General features: G+C 46.7%; 1 protein-coding gene and 1 non-coding gene across 3 annotated transcripts in view; one reads left to right on the top strand and one right to left on the bottom strand.

The window, feature by feature from the left end:
- ACER1 (alkaline ceramidase 1) overlaps positions 1-12,874 on the top strand; it is a 47,274-nt gene that overhangs the window by 16,969 nt on the left and 17,431 nt on the right. Inside the window, exon 1 of one of the 2 annotated variants that reach the window (XM_057708906.1) lies at positions 9,785-9,946. The exons of the other annotated variant lie outside the window; for it this stretch is intronic. Within the exon in view, the coding sequence (XP_057564889.1) occupies positions 9,854-9,946 (93 nt within the window). The 5' untranslated portion in view covers positions 9,785-9,853. Of the gene's footprint in view, positions 1-9,784; positions 9,947-12,874 lie in introns of those variants that run through there. 2 annotated transcript variants of the gene reach the window in all.
- On the bottom strand, positions 4,126-4,197 carry TRNAA-UGC (transfer RNA alanine (anticodon UGC)). Its single transcript has one exon. It is a non-coding gene; the product is annotated as a tRNA-Ala (tRNA).

The following is a 12,874-nucleotide window of genomic DNA, read 5'->3' as shown; positions in this document are numbered from 1 at the left end:
GATGCATCCTCCCCCCCACTCCCTTCCCTTCTCTGAGGTGAGCACTCCTCTGGATTTGGTGCTCACCATTTCTTCGCTTTTTTTTTTTTTTTTAAGCATTTTATCACATATGCATGTCTCCCTAAACTCAAGGCAGTATTAAAAATATTGACCAGGGCTTCCCTGGTGGCACAGTGGTTAAGAATCCACCTGCCAATGCAGGGGACACGGGTTCGAGCCCTGGTCTGGGAAGATCCCCCATGCCGCAGAGCAACTAAGCCCGTGCGCCACGCCTACTGAGCCTGCGCTCTAGAGCCCGCAAGCCACAACTACTGAGCCCACACGCCACAACTACTAAAGCCCGTGCCCCTAGAGCCCATGCTCCACAACAAGAGAAGCCACCGCAATGAGAAGCCTGCGCACCACAACCAAGAGTAGCCCCTGCTTGCCGCAACTAGAGAAAGCCCGCACACAGCAACGAAGACCCAACGCAGCCAATAAATGAAATAAATAAATAAAATTTAAAATAAAAATAAAAATATTGACCAGCTCTTAACCCTTAAGCTGCTGGGTCATGAAGAAGTCCCCAGGGTCACCGAGACAAAGCCAAGGTGCTCCGGAACGTGCTGGAGTGAGGGAGGCTGGGAGCAGCACATACCTACCCACCAGTTTTGTCATATTTTACCGCCTGGGGCAGTCATCCAGGGGTGTGCCTGCTAGGTAGCAGCCCCGCCCTAAATACTATTTGTTGAATGTAGCCTGACTTTTTTTTTTTTAATCATTCTATAAACAGATGTACTGTTTTATGACAGGGTTAAATTTCTTTCTTGTCTTGTTTTGTTTTTGTTTTTGTTTTTGTTTTGGCCCAGCATGGTCTTGCTGCGAGTCGTGCTTGTTGATGCACATCCCTGCTGTTCGCTAATCTATGTCATCCATTGAATGACGACACCACCATTGGTTTATCTGGTCTACGTTTCATGAATATTCCAGGCTTTTGCTATCGCTAGCAGGGCTACTCTGAATAATATTTATTTATTATTAATTAATTAATTAATTAATTTATATTTATTGCCGTGTTGGGTCTTCATTACTGCGTGTGGGCTTTCTGGAGTTGCTGTGCGCGGGCTTCTCATTGCAGTGGCTTCTCTTGTGGAGCACGGGCTCTAGGCGCGTGGGCTTCAGTAGTTGTGGAGCACAGGCTCTAGAGCACAGGCTCAGTGGTTGTGGCGCACGAGCTTCATTGCTCCGCGGCATGTGGGATCTTCCCAGACCAGGGAACGAACGTGTGTCCCCTGCATTGGCAGGTGGATTCTTCAACACTGCGCCACCAAGGAAGCCCTCTGAATAATCTTGTGCATGAAATCTGGATCCGCGTGTGAGAGTTTCTCAGGGGGATGTAAATCTGGGAGGGGAGTTCCCAGCTGCAGGATCTGTTCATTTTCAGCTTTATAGGACTTGTCACAAAGATTCAAGCTCCCTTTCCACAAGGCAGAGTTGTTCTTGGGGGAGCAGCTGCTCTGCCAGAGACTACATGTCACAGCTTCCCTTGCAGCTAGTTGTGGTCATGTGACTTGTTTTGACCAATAGAAAGTACACCAAAGTGAGGTGTGTCTTTCTTCTCCGAGATGGTTAAGGATGCAGTGTATCTTCCATATGCTGTCCTTTCCTACAAGGGCCACTCTGGAAGCTTCATGCTGGGGGTGGAGGCCACATGTGGGGAATGCAGACATCATAGATGGAAGGAGCCTGGACCACCTAACAGACTGCCTTCCAGGGTAGACGCACATACTCAATGGACTTAGCTTAGCGTGAAAGTTTATTTCACTCTTAAGATACTGAGATCTGCTGTATTTTCTTATTCCAGCAATTGACTGACCCTACCCAATAGATCACATTAAATTGTTTTCCAAAACGGTTGCCCATCTCACATTTCCCTCAGTGAAGTATAAGCGTTTCCTTTGCTTCTCCTTCTCACCAATACTTTTACTTTTTTATTTTTTTAATTTATTTACTTATTTATTGGCTGCATTGGGTCTTCATTGCTGTGCACGGGCTTACTCTAGTTGCGGTGGGCGGGGGAGTTACTCTTTGTTGTGGTATGTAGGCTTCTCAGTGTGGTGGCTTCTCTTGTTGTGGAGCACCGGCTCTAGCCTCGTGGGCTTCAGTAGTTGCGACTTGTGGGCTCTGTACTTGTGGCTCGTGGGCTCTAGAGCGCAGGCTCAGTAGTTGTGGCGCACGGGCTTAGTTGCTTTGCTGCATGTGGGATCTTCCTGGACCAGCGATTGAACCCGTGTCCCCTGCATTGGCAGGCGAATTCTTAACCACTGTGCCACCAGGGAAGTCCTACCAATACTTTTAATTTGCCAACTTTATTTATTTATTTTTTCTTTTTGGCCTCACCACATGCCTTGCGGGATTTTAGTTCCCCGACCAGGGATTGAACCCAGGCAGTGAAAGTGCAGAGTCCTAACCACTGAACCACCAGGGAACGCCCTTAACTTGCCATCTTTAAAAAAGAAATAAACAACTTTTTATTGACATTTCTATCGCAACAGAAAAGTTGCAAGAAGAGTACAATGAACTGCCGTGTGCCTTTCACTCAAATTTACCAGTCACTAACATTTTGCCATATTCCCTTCCCCCTCTTTCTATTTTTGAAAAACTATTTCAGAGCAACTTGTGGGCATCAGGTCCCTTTACCCATCAATATTTAAGCATGTATGTCCTAAGAACTAGGACACTCTCTTACATAACCATGATTCATTTATCAAATGCCGAAAACTTCCACCAATACTGTCACCTAATAAACAGTCCATATTCAAAGTTCACCAGTTGTCCCATCATGTCCTTCATGACCCTGGGCATTTTCAGACTTTAAATTTTTGCCCCTCTGTACCTGTAACCACGATTTATTTAAACATCATCTTTAAATGAACTCACTTTTCAAAAACGTGATTACATAGATTCATTTCGGGTAGCAACTTTACACTACTCCCCTAAATGGAAAGCTAGAAAAGTAAGTAGGTAGAAAGCAACTCTAAAAGCTTAGAGTAGTGTATATGCATATACATATACACGTAAACACACACACACACACACACACACACACACACATCTCAAGATAGGAAAGTTAAAGCCCAGATAGTACTGATATCTGGGTGGGAGGTTCCTCATATTTTCTTGTATTTTTAAATTTTTGATAGTAAGTTGCTTTTCTTTTTAAAAAAACTGCTATTAAAATATGTCTTAGAAGTTTAAAATGCACTGATTTCAATTTTCATTATTGTGAGCTCTTGGTCAAGCTTTGTATGTGCCATATATTTTTTAAAAAACCTAATTATTATTTTTTTATATTTATTTTGTTTATTTGGTTGCACTGGGTCTTAGTTGCAGCACACAGGCTTGTTAGTTGCAGTTCAGGGGCTTCTTAGTTGTGGCATGCATGTGGGATCTAGTTACCTGACCAGGGATTGAACCCCGGGCTCCCTGCATTGGGAGCGTGGAGTCTTAACCACTGCACCACCAGGAAAGTCCCCCCCCAAAACCTAATTATTAAATGAAGAACCCCCAAACAAAACAAAACAAAAACAAAAGCTTATGCTAAGGTAGGTATGTTTATTACCTGGATTTTAGTGGTGGTTTCACAGATGTGTACATAAGTCAAGACATATCCAGTTATGTGTTTTATATACATGCAGTTTGTCATATGTCAATTATACCTGAATCAAGCTGTTTATTAAATTGAAGTATAGTTGATTTATTTTGTTTATGTCATTTTTATTTTTTAAATTTATTTTTATTTATTTATTTATTTTATTTTTGGCTGTATTGGGTCTTCATTGCTGTGCGCGGGCTTTCTCTGTTTGTGATGAGTGGGCGCTACTCTCCATTGCGGTGTGTGAGCTTCTCATTGCAGTGGTTTCTCTTGTTGTGGAGCACGGGCTTTAGGTGTGCAGGCTTCAGTAGTTCTGGCTCATGGGCTTAGTTGCTCCACGGCATGCGGGATCTTCCCAGACCAGGGCTCGAACCCATGTCCCCTGCATTGGCAGGTGGATTCTTAACCACTGCGCCACGAGAGAAGTCCCAAGAACAGTTACTTTGTTTTGGTTTGGTTTGGGCTGTACCATGCGGTTTGCTGGATCTTAGTTCCCTGACCAGGGATTGAGCCTGGACCTTGGCAGTGCAAGTGCATTGTCCTAACCACTGGACCACCAGGGAAGCCCCTAAGAACAGTTACTTTGGAGACCCAGATTTAGTTCCACATCCCAGAGCTCCTGGGGTATGTGAGACAATTAAATGACATATTGCTTAGCATGGTGCTTGAAACTGGTAATAAACATTAGCCCAGCACTGTCCGACAGAAATCTTATGTGACCTACATGTGCAACTTAAAATTTTCTAGCAGCCACATCTTGGAAAATAAAGAGGAACACCTAACGTGAATGCTAATGACGACAGATGCTCAGTGAAATAAGCCAGACACCAAAAAAAGACAAGTACTGAATGATTCCACTTACAGGAGGTCCCTAGAGGAGTCAAATTCATGGAGGCAGAAAGTAGATGGTGGGAGTCAGGGGCTGGGGGAGGGGGAATTAGTGTTTACTGGGGACAAAATTTCATTTTTACAAGATGAAAAGAGTTCTGGAGGTGGAGGGTGGGGATGGTTGCACAACAACGTGAATGTGCTCAATGCCACTGAGCTGTGCCCTTAAAAATGGTAAAGGTGGCAAGTTTTATGTTACGTGTATTTTCCCATAGTTAAAAGAAAGACTAAAACTTAAAAGAATTACAGTGAAGAAGGCTTTGAAATATGGAAGGCTGTTAATGGCATTTTAAGTAAAAAATTAGGAACAAACATACAGTAGTACCCAAATCTTTGTGAAAAAAAAAATAACATGAATGATTGTGCAAGCTGAAAACCCTAACCCTAACCCAGTAGTAACAGCAGTTGTCTCTGGACTGTAAGATTATCAGTGAGTTTCATTTTCTCTCGGCCACCTGTGTTTTTCTATGATTTATATCAGACCTTTGCCTGGGTGAGCAGAGATGGGGAAGAGTCATGGCTAGTTGTCAGCCTCCTCAACACCCCGTTGGCGTCTACCTCCCACCCTTACAAGCCCCATGGGCGTTGATCTGGGGTGGGATGCCCAGGTCCACCACGGACAAAGTCCCATCCACAGCTTCACTTCCGAAGAGATGGGGTCTGCATTCCCACCCCCCACCATGCTCTCACATCCATACTCATCCCCAAACCCATCCCAATGTTGTCCTCCAACTCACTCCCAGTGCTGTCCCCATCCCCGGCCCCACTTCCATCCCCAGCGCCTTCCATTTCCAATGCCGCCTTCAGCCTCATCTCCAATCCCAACTCAGCCTCCAGCCTCAACCCCGTCCTGATCCAGAGGCAGGTTCCCAGCCCTGTATCCATTCTCATCCCCAGTTCCATCCTCGTGTCCACCCGTGTCCATCTCAATCCCAATTTCGTTCAGTCTCAGCCCCAGCCCCTCCCCCCGAGTCCTGCTAACCCTCTGCTGTGAGTAGACAATTGGTTTCCCTCCAAATGTCCACATCCTTGTCTCTGAAACTTGGGAATGTGTCACCTTCCACGGCAGAGGTGTCTTTGAATTGAGGACCTTGAGAGGAGGAGATTGTCTTGCATTGTCCTTGTGGACCCAGCGTCATCAAGGGTCTGTTTCTTTTTTAATATGTATTTATTTATTTGGCTGCACTGGGTCTTAGTTGTGACACGCAGGATGTTAATTGCCACGTATGGGATCTTTCTAGTTGTGGCATGTGAACTCTTAGTTGCGGCATGTGGGATCTCGGTTCCCTGACCAGGGATAGAACCCGGGCCCCCTGCATTGAGAGCACGGAGTCTTAGCCAGTGGACCACCAGGGAAGTCCCCATCACAAGTGTCTTTATAAGAAGGTCCAAATCAGAGAAAAGAGGGTAAGATGATGGCATCTAAAGAGGGGACGATGCACTTTAAAAATGAAAGAAGGGGCCATGAGCCAAGGAATGCAGGCAGCCCCTAGAAGCTAGAAAAAGCCAGGATGTGGACACTTCCCCTGGAACCTCCAGAAGGAGCCAGCCCTGCCCACACCTGGATTTTCACCCCATAAGACTCCTTCTGAATTCCTGATCTCCAGAACCATACAATAGTAAATGTGTGTTGTCTCGAGCCACTGTTTGTGCTAACTTGTTGCAGCACAGCCACAGAGACACGTCACTCCTCCACCCAGGCTCTGGCCCTTCACACCTGCTCGTTGGCAGAGGGAGAGCACTGCCCCCTCAGCACCCACACACTTGTCTCGCCGCCCTGTTGCCCCAGTCCGTGTGTGCAGTGCAAGTGCATTTCCCAAACTCCAGGCTGGGCTAGGTGTAGGCACCTGTTAACACCTTGCTTCCGGCTGCTAAACCCTTAACCAAGATCCAGGAGAGCCGAGGGCTGTGTCCCGGCCCAGATTTGACTAGGGAGGGACGCAGGAGGGATGTCTATCTGCTTCCAGCTGGGCTGGGAAAGGCTGGCGTGGCAGTGGCAGTGGTGTTTGTCTGCTCTCCTGGTCCACCTGGGGAGGGGATTTGGGGACAGGGCTGTGGCTACAGGCGGGGTTGTTGCTGATCTAGGGGAGTAGAGAACCAGGTCGAGCTTTTAACTCAGGCTCTGGAAACTTCTGTTACCTCTAAACATGACTTCTTTCCCATCCCCTCCAGAGGATCTTGAAGGTGGCTCTCTGTGTACCTGGCAGAATGCAAACATGGAAGCATTTGACATCTTGTAGATAGTGATGGTGATGGTGATGATGATATAATAGCCTCTTTTTATTCACTGCCAGCTCTGGGCTGAGCCCTCAGCATACACAACCTCAATAGTTCCCAAGTTTCTGACTTTACAGATGACCCTCGGGGTTTTCTTGTATCCACCCCCCACCTGACCTCTTATTTACTTAAGATATTTTGTCAAATAACACCCCCCCTTTTTTTTTTTTACAATAAACTGCATATAGTTAAAGTGTGCAATTTGATTTTTTTTCTTATTAGTAATGTATATAAGGCAATCCCAATCTCACAATTCATCCCACGCCAACCCCCACCCCCCTGCTTTCCCCACGTGGTCAAGAAACACCCCCTTTAAAAACCTAAATCAATTCATGGTGAAATATACATAACATGAAATGTACCATCCTAACCATTTTTAAGGGCACAGCTCAGTGGCATTAAGGACATTCACACTGTTGTGCAACCATCCCCACCCTCCATCTCCAGAACTTTCTCATCCTCCCAAACTGAAACTCTGTCCCCATGAAACACTCACTCCCCATCCCCTCTCCCAGTCCCTGGCCCCCACCATCTACTTCCTGTCTCTATGGACCTGACTCCTCTCGGGACCTCCTCTGAGTGGAATCAGACAGTATTTATCCTTTGTGACTGGCTTCTTTCAATGAGCATCACGCCCTCAGGGTTTATCCATAGTATAGCATATGTCAGAATTTCCTTCCTTTTTTAGGTTGAACAGTATTGCTTTGCTGAGATGGACCACGTTTTGTTGATCTATTCATCCACCAATTAAAAATCTAAATCAATTACTTTAAAAACTCTTTATATTAGAATAATTTTACACTCATAAGAAGTTGCGAAAAATGTACAGAGAGATCTCCTGTATCCCCTCCTCAGATTTCCCTAATGGCACATCTTATATAACTGTGCAATTTCAAAACCAGGTAATTTATATTGATATGATCTATAGACCTTATTCAGATTTCAGCAGCTTTTACACTTATTCATGCCTGTGTCTATGCAATTTTTTCACCTGTCTAGATTTGTGTAACCACCTCCAGAATTATAAGGCTTCAATCCATTCATTTCTAAAAGGAAACTTTGTAACCCTGCCATGAATGGAAACTGGCAGGAGCAGCTGTAAGACAAGCTTATTTTAAAATATTACAGGGAGTGGAGGGAAGGAGGGAATAGGGGGATATGTGTATAAAAACAGATGATTGAACTTGGTGTAAACCCCCTCCAAAAAAAATAATTTAAAAAAAAAAAGAATTCCCGGGAAATAAAAATAGAACCTGGGTAAAATAAAATAAAATAAAATATTATAAATACAGTGTAAATAATGCCAAGACAGTCTAGCTGGATACTGTTGCCTGCCGAAGGGTTTTTTATCAAACAAAGGGATTAAATGTTGAGGCATAAACATGTATTAGCACCAACTGAGACCCCTCTCCTGGAACAATTGAGAATTGAAAAGGGAATAAGTAGATTTCTCGCCACACAGTTCAGTGATTCTGAATGCAGGGCTACCATCACCAAAAATGTTCTTCCTAGGAAAATGCTGTATCAGCTCATTAAATCTTCACAGTAGCCCTAAGAGGGAGGTACTATTATTATTCCCATCGTACAGGCGAGAAAACCGAGGCTCAGAGAGGTGAATTCACTTACCCAAGGCCACACAGCTTAGGAACAGGAGGAACTCAGAATTCAAACTCAGGCCTGTCTGACTCTCCAGCCAGAGCTTTCCACAGCCCTGGGAAGCCAGGATTGCCAGGATTGGGGGCCTCAGACCTGGAACTCCACAGATTCCTTCCCTCAGAGGGGCTTTGGAGGTGGCCCCTGGTGAAAGCTGGGACAGTCTAGGTGTATGAGGTCTTGTCCACCCAAGGGAAATGACTTCAATCTGGCCCAGCCTCCCATAGCACAGACAGGAAGACTGAGGCCCCCCAAAGGAGGTTCTGTCACCAAAGACGCCAAAGGAGCTGAGTGCAGTCCATTGGGGCAGGTGTGATCTGGGAAGCAGCAACGTGGAGCTTTGGTGGTGTTGAGGTAGTAAAACCTAACGGTTAGAAGCTTGGAGTCTGAGAAATTCCCTGGCAGTCCAGTGGTTAGGACTTGGCGCGTTCACTGTGGTGGCCTGATTCAATCCCTGTTGGGGAACTAAGATCCCTCAAGGCAGCAGTGCCGCCAATAAATAAATAAATAAATAAATAAAATAAAAATAGGGACTTCCCTGGTGGTGCAGTGGTTAAGGCTCCATGCTGCCAATACAGGGAGCCTGGGTTCGATCCCTGGTCAGGGAACTAGATCTCACATGCTTGCTTGCAACTAAGAGTTTGCATGCCACAACTAAGGAGCCCGCGAGCTGCAACTAAGGAGCCGGTGCAACCAAATAAATGAATAAATAAATAAATAAAATATTTTAAAAAATAAAAAAAATAAAAATAAGTTGAAAAATAAATTAAAAAAAAAAAAAAAGAAGCTTGGAGTCTGGAGCCTGCCTGTTTTCACATCTCGATGTCATCACCTTGCATGCTCTGTGCAAATGACTTTGCTCTCTGCCTCAGTTTGCCCATCTGCAAAGTGGGGATGGCAAAGTACTCATCTCAGTGGGGTCATCATCATCATTTTCTAAAAAATTTATTTATTTATTTGGCCGCTCCAGGTCTTAGTTGGGGCACGCAGGATCTTTAGTTGCGGCATGTATGCAGGATCTAGTTCCCTGCATTGGGAGCTCGGAGTCCTAACCACTGGACTGCCAGGGAAGTCCCCACCATCATTATTTCAAATGACTCTTCCAAAAAACAGTCCCCCTGACTCCCACTCCTAGGGGGCCAGGAAGGGAGGCCCCCTCCCCGCTCACCCCCACCCCACCTGGACGGTGCCAGCCCCTCTGTTTATGCCCAGGGCAGCCGCCACCACCGCACTGGCAGGCTGTCCTGGTGCAACCAGGGAGCCGTCCAGCAGGTTTTTCCTCTCAGCCTGCTGCGGGGCACCCCGCCATCCCTTCCCCACCTTGCCTGGACCCGGCCTTGTTTAAGATCACACGCTCCTCTCCGCCAGACGCAGCCAGCGGGTGGCAGGGGCTGCGTCAGGATGCCCAGTATCTTCGCCTATCAGAGCTCCGAGGTGGACTGGTGTGAGAGCAACTTCCAGCACTCGGAGCTGGTGGCCGAGTTCTACAACACGGTGAGGGCCAGGCGGGAGGGCTGACGGGACAGAGTCTCAGCAGAGGGAGGTTCAAAACCCCAGCTCCTCCACATCCTCACTGGGAAATCCTGCTGGAGCAGCCCGCCTCTCTGAGCCTCGGTTTGCTTATTTGTTAGGGAAGGCCTGCCTTCTGACTTTCATTCATTAGACTGTCTATTTGGCATGAGGCTCTGTGGTAGGTTTTGGAAATACAGCAGAGACCTGGAAAAAGAGCTGCCTCTGCCCTCCTGGAGCAGAGGATACAGAGGCGACTCCAGGTGTTCACAACCCAGGGTGATGGCACTGTGATGGGAGGTGCACAGGCAGCTTCGGGGAGCCCAGAGGCAGCTCCTGAGCCAGTGGTGGAGGGGTGGATCAGGGAGGACTTCCTGGAGGAGGCAGCTGTGTCTGCCTCATGCTCAGCTGTACCCCCAGCCCAGGGTGACCAACTCATCCCAGTATGCTGGGACCATCCTGGTTTCAGCACCGCAAGTCCCATGTCCCGGGAGACCCTTCAGTTCTGGGATGGCCGGTCATCCTTACCCCAGCCCCTGTTACCAGGACCACATGGGAAGGGCTCAAAAATCTTGGATGCCCTCAATGGCAATGGCATGTAGCCAAAACGTGAAAGATGCAAGTGGCCAAGGACACATGCTGCTACGCTATCCTGTGTGGGGTGCTGGGGACACCGCAGTGAATAAGGCAGTGGGCTTGCCTTCCTGGGGCTCCCAGGATGGTGGGTGATGAGGCAACGTCCTTTGCTCTGTGCCCTGCACATAGTACATGCTCAATTAATGGTGAACACGCAGCCATGCAAATAATGGCCTTTATTTAGCGCCTACTGTGTGCCAGGCATCGTCCTAAACATTTTGCGTGAAAAAACTCATTTAATCTTCACTTTGACACTGGGAATTAGGCACCACGTACAGTATATAGAGTTAGTTAGTCCCATTTTCCAGGTGAAGAAATAGGCATTCAGGGAGATTGAAAGATATGCCAAAGATCACCCTGGTACTTTTTTATTTTGGCCGCATTTGAGACATGTGGGTTCTTAGTTCCTTGATCAGGGACCGAACCTATGCCCCCTGCAGTGGAAGGCAGAGTCTTAACTGCCAGGGAAGTCCCCACCCTGGTACTTAGAGCTGGGATTTGAACTTGGCAAGTCCAGGAGAGGTTTTTTTTGGGGGGGAACACCCAGCGCCAGGATGCCCAGGTTTCTCTGATTCTATTACCTTTGACCTCACCTCTTCCCAGAGCTGGGAGGCAAGAGTTTAAGATTCAAGGGGTCCCTGAAGTCGCCCTCCCCCACCCCCAGTTTTTGCTTCTCCTAAGCCAGAGATACAGACCCTTTCTGGTCCTCAGTGGTCTTCCCTATAAAATGGGAGGGGGATGAATGTGCTGATGCCTGGAGACTGAGAAGAGGGTTTGGGGTTCTGGACCCCTCCTCTTTGCATTCCCCAGCAGTCCCTACAGTCTAGAAAGTTCTCTGTCCAGCCCACCCCACAGAAGGCATGGAGAGGGCTGGCTCAGTTGTGGGCTGCGTCCAGATGCATGTGCTCTCATGCAAAATTCCCCTCCATGCCAGCATCCTTCAACCTGTCTTTTTTTTTTTTTTAGCTGCACTTTGGGGTTTGTGGGATCTTAGTTCTTCTACAAGGGATCAAACCCAAGACCCCTGCAGTGGAAGCGCAGAGTCCTAACCACTGGACTGCCAGGGAATTCCCTTGGGTATCTTCTATTCTACTAAAAAGGCTCTGGCAAATAGGTCAGGGTATGAGGAATTGAGTTATGTTATAAAGGGTTTCCCCAAGACTTTCTTCTCCAACACACTTTTGAGTACCCTAAACCCGTCACCATAGTTAATAAATCATATAGTTCATGGATCCACAAACTCTGTAAAGGCCAGATAGGCAATAGTTTTGGCTTTTGGGGGCCGTATGATCTCTATCACAACTACTCAACTCTGCCCTTGTAGCTGGGAAGCAGCCACAGACTATATGTAAACAGAAGAGCATGGCTAAGTACCAATAAAACTTTATTTGTGGATGCCAAAATGTGAATTTCATATAATTTTCACGTCACAAGATGTTGTTCTTTTAATTTTTGGAGTTTTTTTTTTTTTTGGCTGTTCTGGGTCTCAGTCGTGGCACGCAGGAGCCTCGTTGTGGCATGCAGACTCCTTAATTGAGGCATGCAGACTCTTAGCTGCAGCATGTGGACTCTTAGTTGCAGCATGCATGCAGGATCTAGTTCCCGGACCAGGGATCGAACCCGCGCCACCTGCACTGGGAGCTCGGAGTCCTACCCACTGGGCCACCAGGGAGGTCCCAAAAATGAGTTTATTTTTTGATGAATGTAGGCACACTCACATTCTGCAGCTTACTGCGAGCAAGTTGACAACTTGTGTCAAGACATCAATTTACAAATAAACTCCATTCTTGGCCCTGCTGTTGTACCTCTAGGAACTTTCAGCAAAGAGATAATCCCTATGGCTGTCAAGGTTTGTGTACAAAGTCATCTCTGAGACATTTGCAATGGCCATAAATAAATAAATGAATCAAAAGGCAGCCATAACAGGGACTTCCCTAGTGGTTCAGTGGTGAGGACTCCGCCCTTCCACTGCAGGGGGTGCGGGTTTGATCCCTGGTCAGGGAACTAAGATTCCACATGCTGTGAGGCCCCCCCCCAAAAAAAGGAAGCTGTAACATTGTCACCAATCTGTGTAGGGCTGAATAGATGTCAAAATACTAGGCAGCTTTTTAAAAGCATGCTTTTAATCTAGGTATGTCAATGAAAGACAAAATACGTAGTAGAAAAATTTTAAAAATCTGTGCACGTGGATTTCGTCACGATCCACTTAAGAATCATAGCTCATAACTTGAAAACAGTGTTCTCTGAAGAACCTTTTGCTTTCTTGTTGATCTACTT

This window comes from Hippopotamus amphibius, chromosome 15, assembly GCF_030028045.1.
Source record: "Hippopotamus amphibius kiboko isolate mHipAmp2 chromosome 15, mHipAmp2.hap2, whole genome shotgun sequence".
Classification (NCBI taxonomy): domain Eukaryota; kingdom Metazoa; phylum Chordata; class Mammalia; order Artiodactyla; family Hippopotamidae; genus Hippopotamus; species Hippopotamus amphibius.
The sequence above is the reverse complement of the archived record's forward strand: the minus strand, read 5'-3'. Positions and strand labels throughout refer to the sequence as shown.